Genomic DNA, 16,190 nt, shown 5'->3' on the forward strand with positions numbered 1-16,190 from the left:
TGACACTGAGGGTTGCGATCCGTTGCCGGTCACGAAAAAAGACAAAAAGAATAATAATAATAATAATAATAAAATAAATAAATAAATAAATAGAGAAAAAGCAGTGCTTAGAAATTCATAGCTTTAAATGCTTATATTAGGAAACAAGAAACATATAAAATCAATTACCTAAGCTTTTATAAGTTGCTAGAAAAAGAGCAAATTAAACCCAAAGTAAGTAGAAGAAAGGAAATTATTTTTATTTGTACGAGCAGAAATCACCAGAACAGAAAATGGGTAAACACTAGAAAAAAGGGATGGCCCAAAATGAAGACCATAAGAGACAACCACCAAGTGAGAGGTGTGGCTCTCGTGTGGGTCCTGATCCCCACGACAGTTTGGGATTGTGCACAGCAGGAAAGAGCGGACAGTTTCTACAGGCCAGGGAAGCAAGCAGTCAACAGACTGAGGAGACGAGCTGCATCTGATAAGGGGTAACCCAAGCATCCCAAGCATGCAAGGAGCTCAGACAGACCCAGAGCAAGAAAACAATGTGATTTCAAAGTGGGCAAAGAACAGACATTTCTTTTTTTTTTTTTTTAAAGATGACCGGTAAGGGGATCTTAACCCTTGACTTGGTGTTGTCAGCACCACGCTCACCCAGTGAGCAAACCGGCCATCCCTATATGGGATCCGAACCCGTGGCCTTGGTGTTATCAGCACCGCACTCTCCCGAGTGAGCCACAGGCCGGCCCCAGAACAGACATTTCTTGAAGAGGACATACAAATAGACAAGCACATGAAAAAATGCTCAACATCACTAGTCACCAGGGAAATGCAAGTCACAACCACAGTAAGATATCTCCACACCCCACTTACAATGCATTAGCAAGGATGTGTAGAAAGGGAGCCCTTGCACACTGCTGGTGGGAACATAAATGAGACAGCCATTCTGGAAAACAGTACAGAGGGTCCTCAAAAAACTAAAAGCAGAACTACCATAAGATCCAGCAATCCCACTTCTGGGCATATACCCAAAGGAAATGAAATGAGTATATCAAAGGGATACCTGCACCCCCGTGTTTATCGCAGCACTATTCACATAGCCAGGATACGGCATCAGCCTGCGTGGCTTTCAGCAGATGAGTGCATAAAGGAACAGCAGTGCGTGCACACAGTGGAATACCATTCAGCCTTAAAAAAGGATATCCTGTCACTTGCGCCGACATGGAAGGGCCTGGAGGGCATTATGCGAAGTGAAATAAGCCAGGCACAGAGAGAGAAACACCACATGTCCCCACTCACATGGTGCCATGGAAGCAGGAGGTAGAACGGTGGTGACAGAGGCTGGGGAGAGGGTGGTTGATTGATAAGGATGAATTGACAACAATGTATTGTGTAACTGACAATTGCTAAGAGTAGATTTAGTGTTCTCACCACAGGAATGTGAGGGGATGCATATGTTAATCAGCTCAATTTAGCTGTTCCACAGTGTATACATATTAGAAAACATCATGCCGCACACCACAGATACATGCGGTTTATCCTTGTCAGTTAAAAAAATTAATGTAGAAAAAGTGAACGAAGAGGCACACACAACACTGGCAAAGGCACAGACACACCGTGAGCTCCATTCCCACCCAGTTCAAGCACAGCAGGTCCCCTGGTGGGTGTGTGGGAGGGCAGTCACCTCTGGTGGGGACCCTGCTGTTGCTGAGGGGCTGGTACCTTCCACACCTTGACCAGAAGTAGCCACTGGGGCATCTTCCCCTGTAAACTGTCACCAAGTGGACACTGAGGATCTGGGCATGTTGTTAACTCTGATGGGGTACCTAAATTGTAAAAGTTAGAGGGGCTGGCCAGTTAGCTCAGCTGGTTAGAGTGTGGTGTTAACAACACCAAGGTCAAAGTTTCATATCCCCTTAACCGATCAGCCACCAAAAAGATATAAACAAATAAAAATTAAAAAGAAAGTAAAAGGGAAGTTTGGTGGAGGGGAGGACCAGAGACATATGACTATGAACCAAGTGTTAGATGATATTGAGCAATTATTAATTTTCTAACTACAATAAGGTATTGCTGCTTTGTAAGAAAATGTCCTTATCTTTTAAGTTCAACCTGTTTTTAGGGTCAAAATGTCTCAGTATCTGAGATGTGCTTTGAAATTCTTTCACAAAAACAAACAATGCTGATGACCAGTCAACAGGCTGCGGCCCAGGGCTCCCTCAACTCCACATGTGAAACGGTGATGACAAATGCGTTTCTGTGGGCAGAGCACCCTCCAGCACCTCGCAGTAGCACCATGTACTCCTCTGGCTCCCAGAAAGCCACGGAGCAGGACCACACAGCTGCAGCCAAGCAACCCAAGCATGCAGACATCTGCAGCAGGGGCTGTGGCCTCCAAAGGACCCCCAGTGCCCCCAGCACAAGGCCAAGGGTTCTGTCCCCAAGGAGGAAACACAAGGGCCAAGATCTCAGCAGCCAAACACACCGGACGGCTTCTGAGCAGCAAAAAGTGGGTGAGACACGAGGGGTCAGCACACAGGAGGGACAGGGCCCTGCAGTCACAGTGATGTGGGTCCTTGGCTGGGCACCGAGGTGACAGTGAAAACCCCAAACCACGACCCCAGGCCCTACCGCTGTGCACATGCACACAGGCACACCCTCCCCTGCGCCCTGGACAGTTCCCCACAGCAGGGCCACCAGCTGGGGCCAAGCTCATTCCCACGGCCTTCCTCACCTTGGGGATGGCTTTGAGGCAGACAGCCACAGCATGGCCAGCCCCCCAGCCTCACTCAGCCTCTGGCCGTGGTGTCAGTGGGTCCCAGACAGCCTGAGAGTGTGTTTGATGGAAGGTCCCTGGCTCTGTGCTTGGCAGCCCACGGGTGCCAACAATGACTCAGGCCCTGCTCCTTGTCTTCCTGCCCCCCTCAACAGGGTGGCTTGTCCTGCATGGCGCCTGGGTCCACAAAGGTCACTGCAGTGCTCTCAGCCACAGCCTAGCAGAACCCTCCTGGAGGTGGGCTTCCCAGGTGCCAGGATCCAGCTCTGGGGCAGGAAGTGCCCCCACTTGGCTCCCACCCGGCAGGCTTCTGCTCCGCTTCAGCAGATTGCTGGGGTCAACAGCGGGGCAGGCCCCCGGCCACCACCCAGCTCCTCGCTCAGATCTTCGTCTACACGGGGAAAGCCACTTCCTTGGCCTCCATGGGAAGTGAGCCCTTTTCTCTTTGTGAAAATCCTGTGTCCACCAATGCAGTGAGTGCGCTGGCTTTGCTGGAGTCAGCACACAGTAAGACAACACCTGGGGGGTGACCGGGCAGTGTACCAGAAGCCCAGCCCACCGGCGTGTGGCCTGCAGCCGCTCCAGGGAGCACGCGTGTGAGCACAGGATGGAGGACATTGGACAGATGGCAGAAAGCTCATGCATTTAGTCACACTGAAGTTTCTGTTGGAACCTGACTCCCCTCGGCCTCCACCTGGCAGGCACCCTGGGACCTTTAGCTCCCTGTGGACACCCACCCAGCCAGCCACTACTCACCTTACAGCTTTCCAACCTGTAATCAGCAGATCAGGGGACTGCCCCAGATCCTGGTTATCTGCAAAAACCTGGGGGAAGGAGCACCAAGGTCACAAGGCCTCAGCTGACCCAAATGCAGGAAGCAGTTTTGCAGTTTAAACAATTGGGTGCATTTTTTACAAAAATGATGAGGGTGCTGAGGGGTCCCCAAAGGTCCTACCCACAGGTCCTGGTGGTGGCAGTAAGCCCAGACTCTGAGGGCCAAGAATCCCACACGCTCAGTGGCCATGGCCTCTGGGCTGCTCAGAGCATCTCATTTTTAGTGCTCTTCCTGGACCTTCCAGGAAAACCTAGAGATCTGGTCCAAGTGTCTTCCTCTGGCCATTGACCAAATCATTATCCAAGAAGTGGACCTAGTGGGTTACCCAGACCCATAGGCACCTCCAGTTAGCTGGTTCTGACAACCTCAGAAACAATCCATGGAGCTGCTCCTGGCCACTCTGCAAAGCCTGACTGGCCAGAGCCACCAGATCTGGGCAGTACAGAGCCCATTCAAGCCCAGTATGGGAGGCACTGGGGGGGGAAGACCGTGAGAAATAGGTGCTTATCTCCCACCGGGCAGGGCAGAATGAATTGGGTGGGCCTGATGAAGTGGTTGCCTGCAAGGGGGTGGGCTCAAGGTGCCCCAGCTGCAGTAGGGCCCTGCTGGAGTGACACGTGACACCCCCATCCAGGCCTGCAGCCTACAATTACAGCCTTGTGGACAAGCGCTCACTAGTCCTAAAAGTACTGCAAAGGCTCGTCACTGTTCTGAGAAATGGATGTTACACTTAAACCATAGACATCCACACAGCACCTGCCCCCCTCCCTGCTCCCTGTGTCCACTAAACACCCAAGCAGGCACTGAGGACACTGGACTGTCCATAGAGCCACCCATGCACAGGACATGATAAATGGGTACATTCCTATGCGTGGACCCAATGATCCAACTCACACCACCACCATGAGAATAACCTAGTTGGGTTGCAGCAAAGTCCTAAGAAGGACACCACATATTGCAGATGGAAACTCCTAGTAACCTGATACCAAGTATGACAGTTTATGAAAAGGAAAAAGATCCAGTAACTCTTGAAGCAGATGCCAATACATAACACAAGAGTGTTTACAGTTTAAACATGGAGACAGAGCCCCGCCGTGAGCTTGACAGATGGTTCCCAAGCCAGGCTCTTTGCCTTGAGGTCCGAGGGCTCAGGGGGACTACCGACCACCAGACCAGCTCCTGAAGCAGACCATGGGGCTGCATGTGAGCTGCCATGGAGCACTTAGAACGCCGGGCATTTGGTCTGAGGTTGGGAGTCCGGCTTTAATCACTCAGTCTGGGAGGGGTCTGGGCCCAAGAAGCCGGGGCTTGGCCCTGTGGGACCCTGCACACAGCGCCGCACAGGCCCCCCATCAGTGTCACTCTTCTGGAGTCAATGGCTGTACTGTACCACGGTCACACGGGCCGTCCTGTTCTGAGCAGGCACACTCAGGCGTCATGGGAAGGACTGAGGAAGCACACTCTCCAGGTGTGATGAAACCTGGAGGTCTGACTCAGATTTCCACTGTCGCACTGTTCCACTTCTTAAAGTAAGCATGCATCTCTAACTTTTAAAAACCACACACACTTCCAATGAGAGGGGCCATGAAGCTGTGCGCCTAACGCGCTGGGCCCACATGAGGGGTGCCCCCACGTATCCTCCCGGGTCTTGGGGTCACCATCTCAATACCTGTAGGACAATAAACGTGGTAGTCATGTGATAAACTGCAACTGAAGTGAAATGCCCACACCCAGGGCACAGGGGAGCCATGGCTCAACTGGGGCAGGCCCCAGTTAGCACTGCAGAGGTTTTAGGTGACTGCAATTTGTACTTTTACCACTGAGTAGACTCTTTGTAAACATTACCAAACACTTGGAACATCTGTTTCCAATTAATTTCTACATATTTTTAAATACCACATGTACCAAACTTGTAAGGAAGTTTCTGGACAAGTAATCAATTGTGTGGCTACTGTGGACTATGGCAGAAGCAAGCAGTCTTCTGGCTTACAAATATAACAAATTATGCAGGAGTCCAGGGAATAAGGCACCGACTACACTGGGTCTCAATCTCCATCAATAGATGGAGGCCACATTTCTAAGTTCTAGCAGGCTCTTCACCAGGGCAAAAACATGGTCCACAGCCACCTGCACAGTGCAGGATGCTTCACCTGAGCTGACCATCCACATATGCACAGGCTCTCAAACAGACCAGGTGTACCAGGTCAGTCCCCCTAATCAAACATCCTAAAGCCAACATGCTCTCATAAGTCACTCTCTCTGCATACTTCACACTTTCGAAGGCTGCCAAGACACTAGAGCTACTGCGGAAACTGAACAAATGATATTTTTAAAAGACAGCAATGCTACAAAGGAACTAAATGCTGCTTTAGGTTTATTGCTATAAGACACATACCGTTCAAACTAGTTTTCCTGAAGAAAACTCAAAACAAGAAGCCATCAGTGAGTCAAGACTCAGAAGAGCGCTGTTTACCTACAGCCTCACAGCGGGGCGGGCACACTCCCTAACCCTGCCCCTCACTAAAGATCTGGAGGAGAGGGCAGGTGCAGAAGGGGAGCTGGTGCTGAACAAGGTAAAGGGGAGTTCTGCTTTGGAATCCTGTGTGGTTGGGAATGGGAAAATAAAAGTAATCCAGTGCCTATTTAATGCACGCAAGCGAAATTCTTTTCCCACCACTGCAAAGCACAATTAAGATAATATGATTGAACCAAACTAGGAAAGAGGTCCACTCAAGGATCATGTCATGACATGGTGAATAATTAACAACACATTTTCATCTCTTTGTTGGATAATTTTTAATAAAGTGAGGTTTACATTACCAACATCAAGAATGGTCATGTGCACAGAAGAAAACAAGAAACCTTTCTGGCTAAGGGGTGGGGCAATGAGAAAACGCATGTGCGAAACAGGAAACAGGTAGGTGGGGAGGAGCCTGGCTGTGAACAGACGTCAAGGCTCTGCAGGCACAGGGGCGCTTGGGGCCCACTCACTTCCAACAGCAGCACCTCAATGACCCTCAAGATCGAGGGCCACAAAGTATACAGATTCAGATTTTTCATTCTAGATTTAAATTTAACATTAAAATTTTGTTTCAGCACCAATTTAACAGAGCCAGCCAAGGCATTCCCAATCCAACAGCACATAGACATGTCCTTTAAAACCCGTGTGTGCCTGGCACAGGGCGCCCCAGCAGGTCCTGTACTGGGGAATCTGACAGGAGGGGCCCTCTAGAAATACAAGCTGCCAGAGGCACCACCAAGAGACTCCACATCTCTGAAGATCAACTGGTGCTCATGATTTCCAAACAGACTAATATCTGACCCTTGCCTCCAATGACATTTACATATAAATAGGCATAAATAAAACTCTCCTTAATTTACACTTCAGTCTAGGAAGACACAGCAAGCACAGTGGATCTTCCAATGATAAAAAAAAGTGTCGTGGCTGTGAATAGTTCTCGATTTTAATGAAGCTCTAACTGTAACATAGGACATGATAGGGAAGGGCCACACACAAATTAAAGGTAAAAAAATCATAACATGTTCACACTGTTGACTCAAGTGCAGTGAAGCTCACTGCAAAAACACTCCCTTATTTAAACCTTTAAAAAAAGAAATACATCGACTGCAATTGTTTAGGCTATAAAAGTTGCTAATGTAGCAGCAGAGGATGTTTATAGAAAAAATATACTTTTAAGAAAATAGCTGAAAAAATCTAAAGAGATAAAGTATAAAAAGTTTAAAAAATATACCTTAAGACAAAATACTGCCCAAAACATACAAAACTTAATTTTAAAAAATTCACGCATCTAGAATTAAACAAGGTTGGATGCAGCTTGCGGCTCAGCCCACAGTGGCTGCAGCCAGGACACAATGAGGCACGAGGGGCCGGGCTCTGAGAGGGTCCAGACTGGCCCAGGGGTGAGCTCCCGTCTGACCAGCCTCTGCTCTGCCCTCCTCAGAGGGGAAGGGGAGGGGACAGGTCTGGAGGCCGCAGACCCTGCTGATGACCAGCTGTTCCTGGACACTCCGAGAACCAATACACAAACCACACAAGGCTGGCCACTGGCTGCAGAGGGCCAGAACACTCCTTGCAGGGCCAAGTCCGCCGAATTACGAAGCTCACAAGTGCATCTGATGAACAGCTGGGTCACAGGGCTGAGGAGCAGCCTGCCAGGAGGCTGCTCAGGTCTCCACCAGGATCTCCACCACGTGGTCCAGCTCACCTAGCTCGGACTTGCAGCTGGGGCTGGGGGGTGGGGCGGCTGCTGAGGCAAAGCCCTCCAGCGTGTCACAATGGCCAGACTTGGTGCCACTCATCATTCCTGTCAGCACCGTGTCCAGATCGTAGTAGGAACTGTCCACATCTGAAAACAGCTCTTCCATGGAACTGGGGTTTTTATTCTCCAGTGTTTCAAATATCTGATCTAGCGACTTCTGAAAGCTTCCTCTATTTTCTCGAGGGTTGTCTGTTTCCCAAACGCTGCTCTGAGGGCTCCTCGGCACCTGTGCTGAGGTGACCAGGGGAAGTTCAGACACTGAGCCCAGCTCAGGAGCAGGATGCTCCCCCTCCTGTTCCCTCGCCGAGCGACACAGGATCTCTGTGGAAACCAGGCGGTCAAGAGGGGCCCGCGCCACACTCTGGGGTGCCACTGCCCGCCACATCCCATCCTGGGTCATCTCCTCCTGAATCTGCCGGACCGTGTTGGCTATGAGCACCGAACGGCAGAGATTGGGCTCGACTAGCATGTGGCAGAGCTGGAGCTTTACCAGGGACATGTCCAGAAGCGACTGCCGCTGCAGGCTGTAGGAGGGGAGAGTCTTAAAGCCAGCCAGGGATCCATCCACATCTTCCTCGTGGTCAACACATTTCCTCTTCAGTCCTCGCGCAAACATCGTGTCCTGTTGAAACCAAGGAAGATGCCATTTAGCACATCTCAGAATTTCTATCCAACAACGCCCCCACAGTCCAGCCACTGACTGTCAGAGGGATGAGAGGCCACAGCACAGCATGCGGCAAAGACACAGATTTGGGAGCCAGGGACCGAGTGGAAGACAACTCTGCCCTCAGGTCAGCCACGTTCCTGTGTGTCTCTAATTCAGGCACAGTCCGATTGTTACAAATGACAGACCTCTAAACTGTATGTAGCACAGCAATTTTCTCCATCAAAAAAGATAAGTGAACTAAAGATAGGAGAAAGATACTTTTAAATGCCTAGGCTGAAAATCTACACCAAAAACCTAGTCATCTGTGCCCCTGACAGCAGAGGCTGTGGTGAAGTGAGACTGCTGGAGCGAGCAGGACTGAAGCCATGTTGGGACCGAAAACTGCATGGGTGCAGAAAGATTTGAAAGGACAGTTTTTTCCTTGGCATGCATTTCTCTGAGTTCCCTCTTTTCCCATGGTTATTTGACATTTTAAACGTTGGTTACAGGGCAAGATGACGTTATTTACACAAATGTAATGTTTTCCAGTCAGCCTGAATCTACTACTTGCCAGAAAACGCACACTATCCAGACCCTGAAAAACCATCAGTAGAGCTGTGCTGATCCCCACCCTCCACTGACACCCTGAGATGACAGCAAGGACAGGAGCAGAAACCACACGGAGCCTTTGTGAGACCTCGTACCTGACACGCAGGTGTGGACCTCTCGCTGTTCCCGTGCCCCTCCTCCTGCTTTTCACTTCCCACGTTCCATCCCTCAGCCCCCTCTTTCAAAACCCCTCAGTAAACCTGAGTCTCTGAGATGGCTTTGGCCTGTCCATTCTCCCTCAGGTATGCCAGAGAGGTGGGTTAGCCTAGTGTCTGTCCTCAGGTCACCGGGACTCCTGAACAAAGCTGACTCCCATTTAATCAACACGTGACTTCTGGGTTTATTTTTGTTTGGGGGCAGGCAGCCGGACTTGGGTTCAGTAACAGATTTTGGGAAGCCTCAGCCAAGAACGAAATGCCCTGGGGTAACAGATTTTGGTGAGCCAAGCTAGGTTTTTTTTGGGGGGGACAGACAGCCAAACCTGTGCCCAGTAACAAGATTTGGCAAGCCCCAGTCAGGAGCTGAGTACCACCCCCACCCTATATCAAGGTGAGTGTGCACCATGCAACGCGGCGAGAAGCAGGGGCCTAGGGCAGGGCAGGGTGTGTGTTGGGCAGCCACATTGGCAGGCATTGGTGTCTGCAGGACAGCACCTGCTTTCTGAAGCTAACTTACCAGGGACCATGACTAGTGACAAAGTCACTTCTGCATATCAGAAGGGTCTGTTCCTTCCCTACCTGATGCTTTCACTAACCCCATATTTGTACTCACCACAAAGAGCCCCTGAAAAGCTACATCACCAGAACCACGCGGGAGCAGGGATGGCCTGTGCATGCTCCTGTGCCAGCTCACAGGAGCTGTCCTCTCTGCCTCAGTACTCTCAGAAGGGACATGACGACCCTGGCAGAGCGCATTCCCTGGACGCCCCACTCCCATGCTGCTGCAGCTGGCCCAGCCTGCCTCAGGCTCACACTGACTCCTGGGACTCTTCCCAGTTTACTTCTCCCAAGGAGCAGAGGCTCTGCCAGGCTGCATTCTCTATGATGTCCCCTCACGTACGATTCTGTCCTACCTAAAGTTCTGCTTGGGCACAAGCTTGCATGACCAAGGCCTCAGCCCATCCCCTCACCCCCCAACTCCTTTCTGTTTTCAAAGGAACCAAAATGCTGTAGGGATGGTTTCCCCACCAGTGCTATATGGCAGGGGACAGCTAACTAAGGAGGTAGTAACCAGCGTGTGACGCAGAGCACTGGTGCCACAGGTCTTACATGCAGATTCCTAGGACCCAGCCCACACCCAGGAAAGCTCAGGGGTGGGGGTCCTGCCCAGGTACGTTGCCTGATGGACCCACCATCAGCCGCATGTGCACTCTTAGAAGTGAAAAACTGCAGAAACTGTTCTTGTGAACTGATTCTAAACTGAGAGGTCTTTGGGGAATTAAAAAGCAGAGCAGAGAAGAGGGAGGGCTCCAGCTTTTGACCTGTGCCATCTTGAGCCAGCGCCACCTCATGGGAAGTTGGGAGGACCTCAGGAGCTGGCTCAGGGCAGCAGCATCCAACACACAATGAGCATTCCACTGAGGACAACCATTCCTAGGATAGAAAGTTAAACCATAAAACATTAAGTTTTTCTCTTCTCATATTTGTAATGTAGCTAAACATTTTTATTTCAAATAATTCATTTGAGTTATTCATAAACAGGGTTAGAATCTTTTAAATACTCCAACTTGAAGACTTCTTTAAAAACAAACAAACAAAAAGTCCTTGTAGCCAGAGTGAGCCCAGGTACCTCTGGAGAGCTGGGGTGTGTACACAGGGGCACCTGCCATCCCGGCTCGAGCCCAGGGCCCAGGAAGGGAAGTTCTGCAATGTGGGAGAACTGGCTGCTGGCCGCACCCCTCCCCGGAACCCCCTATGAGGGCTCACTCCTGCCAGCTCTACCCTTGAATAGACAGTGAAAAAGTTCCCCTTTCCCTCAATGTCATAGATCTCACCTACCATGCATTTAACACCTACATTTTTATGAAATTAAGTGACCTCTTGGGCATTTATCCCAGAGAATGAAAACCAATATTCACATAGAAGCATGTACAATTATGTTCATATCAGTTTTATTCCCAGTAGCCCCACACTAGAAACAATCCCCTTCAACCAGGGCATGATTAACAAACTCTGGCCCATCCACATCACAAAATCCAACTCAGAGACAGAAAGAGATGAACTATAGACACACACAAGACGATCTAGATGAATCTGAAGAGAATTATACTGAGAGAGAAAAGCTGATCTCAAAAGGTCACGTACTGTGTGATCCCATTTACGTTATGTTCTCACAACGACAGCTGAGGGGTGGGTGCGGCCATAAAGGGCTCGGGTGAGGGATGGTTCTGCACCTGGACTGTGGTGGTGGCTCTACCAAGCGACCAGTGTGCTCCGCCTGCAACTTCCCCAGATGCCGACCCTGGGGAGCGGGGAAGGCACACAGGATCTTCCCAAACATTTCTCCGCAACTTCCTGTGTATCTGTGATTACTTCAAAATAAAGTTAAAAGAATAACAAGTGGCCACAGGTCATTCTCCTGACAAAACTAACCTCCCCCACGATAGCAAGCAGGCGCGACTCATGAGCCACCGCGTCCCTATCATCACACCTTGTATACACTGGCTACTCAACCATTTTTAAATGACTAAAAGAGTTTACCACCAACATTTTAATTACTTCTGGTAATAAAGTAGTCAAGTGTTTCATCTGGGCTGCACATTTAACTTGTACAGAGGTCTTTTTTTTTCAGCCCAATCACTTGTCCCAAGGGTTCCTCTGTGGCAAGTCACTTTACCTTACTGGTTTTTGGTATCTCTTTTCCATCATAATCTAAAATTCTGACTCTGCATGACAACTGATTTAATTTAGGACCCAAACCAAATCTACTTGAATTACATGAATTAAGCCCTAGTTTACAGTCAAAAGAACTCCTGGTCCCCCTCCCCCGCTGGCCTCCCCGACCCTGGAAATCCTGTGCCATGACCCCCTGGCAAGGCAGGTCAGGTGGGTCTACAGCACATCACTGTAGGAGACCAGGGAATGGCGGGGGCAGCTCACAAAAGGAAAAAGAATAAGAATGGACAGGTCACAGAAACCCACAACTCACTGGAGACAGTTCAAGAACTTCCAGCAAGCACCTAACACCCTCTGGGCCCCTACTTCCCCTTCCTGGAAGAGTCCTTAGAAATTCCAGGTCACGAGTCCATGAGTGGGGGTAAGCACAGCGAGAGACCCTCACACCCTCTCTGGAAGCTGGATATGGGCTCTAGAAGCCTCCTTTCAGGGAACTTAAGAGGCTGGATGAAATGACAGGCCACAGTCGGCTGTCAGCAGCCCCGAGAACACAGCTCTGCCAGAAAAAGAAAGCCCAGAGGTCGCCACATTTGCTCTGAGAGACTGAACAACAAACAGCAGCTGGACCACATATGAAAGAGAACTCTGATCCACATGTGCACCAGTCAGCCCAGGAAACCAACCCCAGAGCTACGGTGACCAGCCAGGAAGCCAGCCTGCTATCCCCAGAAACAACCTAGGCAGCCAAACATTAACTCCTGCAACAATCAGCCCCAATGGCCAGGACATGATTAACAACTGACAGCCTCTCCAGTTTTTCTCACCACTTCCAACTTAGGACCAACCAGAGAAAGCCAAAGACACACCCTAAGCAATCACACAGGAGGCCACTTCTGGTTAGGCAGCAGCCTCCATCAGAGGGCATCCCAGAGCCTGCCCTTTTTCCACCCAAAGCTCCCCCTCCCAGCCTGCCTCCAGCCTCTGCCAAACACAAGTGGCACGGCTGACTCCCTCACTGCAGCAAGCTCGGAGCAAGCAGCCTCTCACTGGTGCTCTCACTGGTGGGTCGGGTGATTTCCACGGTGCACAGTGGACAATCTGCAAGAGTATCAAAAAGTACAAAACACAATGCCAGCAGGATCCTCACCACTCAGAGAAAACAGCCATCATGTGACTCCTCCTTCCCAGCCACTTCCCTAAGCACTTTCTTCTCTGCATGAGTATACCACAAGTTCTGCTTTTTTTCCTAATCATATCTTCCATGTTAAATAAAAAGTTTACAATTATTTCTCATAGCTGTTTATTACAATGTATAAACATGCTACCTTGTATTTAACTGTTATCCACAGCATTCATACTATTTACGATTTTCCCAATCACAAATAATACTGGTTTCTAACTTTGGGTGCTTTGATATTTCCAGCACTTGGTTTCCTTAGCCTAGATTCCTTAGAGTTATTACTAGGGCAAAGGGTACAAACATTTTTAAGGCACTTGATAAACATTATCAAACCGCTTTCTAGGAAGGCTGAATCCTCCACCAATTTCTTCTGCATTAATTTTTTGCACATTTGCCTGTAGACTCCAGTTACCTGGGTTCCACAGTTAAATACTCCTTTCGGGCCACCCTCTCCATTGCACTCCCTCCAGACGTGGGAATCCTGTACCCAGAGCAGCTCTCTCCTATCACGTTCCACATCACTCTTCTGCTGGGACCAGACACTCCACCACTAGCCTTGCTTCCTCCCCCTCAGATGTAATTTCTTCTAGGATTTAAGATAAACAAGTTGAATGGATAAACTGTGGTGTATTCTGACAAAGGACTATAACACAGCAACAAAAAAACCTAATGATATATGCAACAACATAGATGAATCTCAAAACATTACACTGACTAAAAGAAGCGAGACACAAAAAATATGTACTGTGTGACTCTACTGATCTGAAACTTCAGAACAGGCAAAGCTAATCTCAGTCGTAAAAGAACAGAATGGCTGCAGCTGGAGGAACATACCCCCCTCTACACAGGTGCCCAGGTTACACAAGCACACACATGTATCCAAATTCACTGACCTGTACTATATCTGTTCCTTTCACTATATTAAATTATAGCTTGACTATAAAGAAAAATAAATAATGTGATGGGTGTGGGGAGGCTTCCACATTACTTAAAAGTCTAAAACCACTCTAGACGCAGCCTCTCCTGCATCTCACTAAGTGCTCTGGATACCATTCTCTGTGCTGTGACAACATACATGTCCAGAGCTACTTTAAGTCATTCCTTTCCAATGCTCCAAATCCTAAGCAATTGTTAATCTTGTTATACCCAATATTAAAGAAGTGCTGACATATTTACTACTACAAATCTATAGTAAAGATTAAACTTCACAGGCAGTTTTTACAATCACGTGACCCTGAAGTGCTGTCACTCAGAGCCTGTGTTCAGAAGTGAAGGGGAAAAGGATGGGCCAAGAAGGTGGTCTGTGAGGATTATCCTACCCAGTTTTGTGTGTCTGCGTCAAAATCAGCATGGAGTATGGTTCTGACTGGCCCCAAGAGATGCACAGAGTAGAGGTGAGGAACAGACCTTGCTAGGCTGGCCTGGTCTGGGCACAGCTCCTGTGACATGAGCAGCTCCTGTGACATGAGCAGCCCCTGTGACTTCAGCTTGAAACTGCTTAACCCTTTCTAATATGGGGATGACAGAAAGCCCATGTCTCTGGGGCTGTGGTAACTGCAAAGCCTGGCTCCCTGCTAAGTTCTGAAGATCTTTCCATGCATGTAGTTAAATGCCTAAAATCCCACCAACTCCTCAGGGTGTCCACAGGATAGCCAAGGCCCTCAGGGGTTACCCCTCAGTCAGCTCAGACCAGACAGAACAGTGAAGAGGGCCAGAAGGACTGGGGAGCTGACAAGCTAAGCCTGATTGCATGATGGGAACTGAAATCATGGAGCAGCCAGCACACACTACGGATGGAGCAACTCGTGTATGAGAGACAGAGGCTGGAGTGACTGTGACCGCTCACCCACACCCAGGGTAAAGGCGACCTACAGCTCAGGGACATCCGCATCCATCACACCCACCTTCAATCACTTCTACCACCACAGTTCTCACACCTCAGGGGCCTGGCAATCCCACAGGCCAGCTGCAAATGCAGAGCCCCAGATTCTGACCAGTAAGGCTGGGGTGGTAGGGCACCATCCCGGCTGGCCTCGTAGCCACTGACTGCCAAGTCCTCTCGTGAGTCTTGGGTTTTTAAGGCAAACCAACATTAACAATTTCACTTTCTATCAAATACTTCAATGATGGAGCCAGTCCAGCGATCGTGAGACCCGTGGACTCAGAGCGACAGATCTGTGGGAGTTCATCATTCCACTACTGTCTGTCTGAGACTTTCTTCATAAACAATTACTACAAAGTTAATTTCAAGTGCTCTTGTCACTTAGAATGACAAACTTTTGCCTAGGAAAGTGCTCCAATGGCAAGTTGCGGGAAACTTCCTGGCCCTCTCTCCAACATCAAACCTGCTGCTCTCCCACGAAAAGGTCGTAACTGACTTTTTATTCTAAATTCCCTCTCTAATTATGAAACATGGTGACACTTGAAAGCACAGAGCAGTTGTATGTGGAAGTGCATAAGATGTTAAATTGACTCGGCGACCAGGCACTTTCCCCGGGGCACACCCTGAGAACGGGTAACCGAGTCCCACCGCCTCGTGCGTCCCGCGCAAGGGCCGCCAGGGCAGAGCGCCCGGGAACCCTCTGCGGCCCACGGCATCGCCCAGCCAACTGTAAAGAGACTAGTGTTCCGGTGACCCTATCTTGGGGACAAGAGCTTTTGAAAACGCGGACTTGGGCTCGTCCTGACTTCCGCAAGCGTGTCCCACCCCTGCCCGGTGCCGCAGCAGGCCCAGGGGCCCGGGAAGACGGCCCCTCGGCCGCCCAGGCCTGGGGTCCTCCTCCCCGGGCAGCATCCGTCGGCCCAGGCGGCCGGAGCGCCCACCGAGGGGGCCCTCTGCTCCCTGACGCGCTGAGAGGCTGGGGGCCGCGGCCGGGAGACGGAAACCCCACGACTTGCTGGGCCTCCTCCCGAGCCACCGAGCGTGGACACAAAGAAAGGAGATCGCGTGGGCGCGCCCTCCGGCGTCCCCGCCCGGCGACACCACCGAGGCCCGGCGGCGCCGCCCTCCCCCCGCGGGGAACCCCGGGAGGGCGGCGCGGACCT

At 50.1% G+C, this 16,190-nt stretch overlaps 1 protein-coding gene across 1 annotated transcript; it reads right to left on the reverse strand.

Annotated features, from left to right (window-relative positions):
* Positions 1–6,372: 6,372 nt before the first annotated feature.
* On the reverse strand, positions 6,373–10,654 carry CDCA4 (cell division cycle associated 4). The gene is made up of 2 exons (XM_008574269.1): positions 10,612–10,654; positions 6,373–8,498 (listed from the first exon to the last, which is right to left on the reverse strand). The coding sequence occupies exons 1-2, from the start codon at positions 10,639–10,641 to the stop codon at positions 7,782–7,784; spliced, it is 747 nt and encodes a 248-aa protein (XP_008572491.1). The 5' UTR covers positions 10,642–10,654; the 3' UTR covers positions 6,373–7,781.
* Between the last annotated feature and the right edge of the window lie 5,536 nt (positions 10,655–16,190).

Source organism: Galeopterus variegatus, unplaced genomic scaffold (genome assembly GCF_000696425.1).
Source record: "Galeopterus variegatus unplaced genomic scaffold, G_variegatus-3.0.2 Scaffold1026, whole genome shotgun sequence".
NCBI classification, from domain to species: domain Eukaryota; kingdom Metazoa; phylum Chordata; class Mammalia; order Dermoptera; family Cynocephalidae; genus Galeopterus; species Galeopterus variegatus.

Coding starts and splice junctions, on each gene's coding strand:
- CDCA4 (XM_008574269.1), bottom strand. CDS start 10,641: ATGAGGTGGCGCTGGCTCAAGATGGCACAG. Junction 8,499..10,611: donor GCTGGCTCAAGATGGCACAG/GTCAAAAGCTGG, acceptor TGGTTTCAACAG/GACACGATGTTTGCGCGAGG.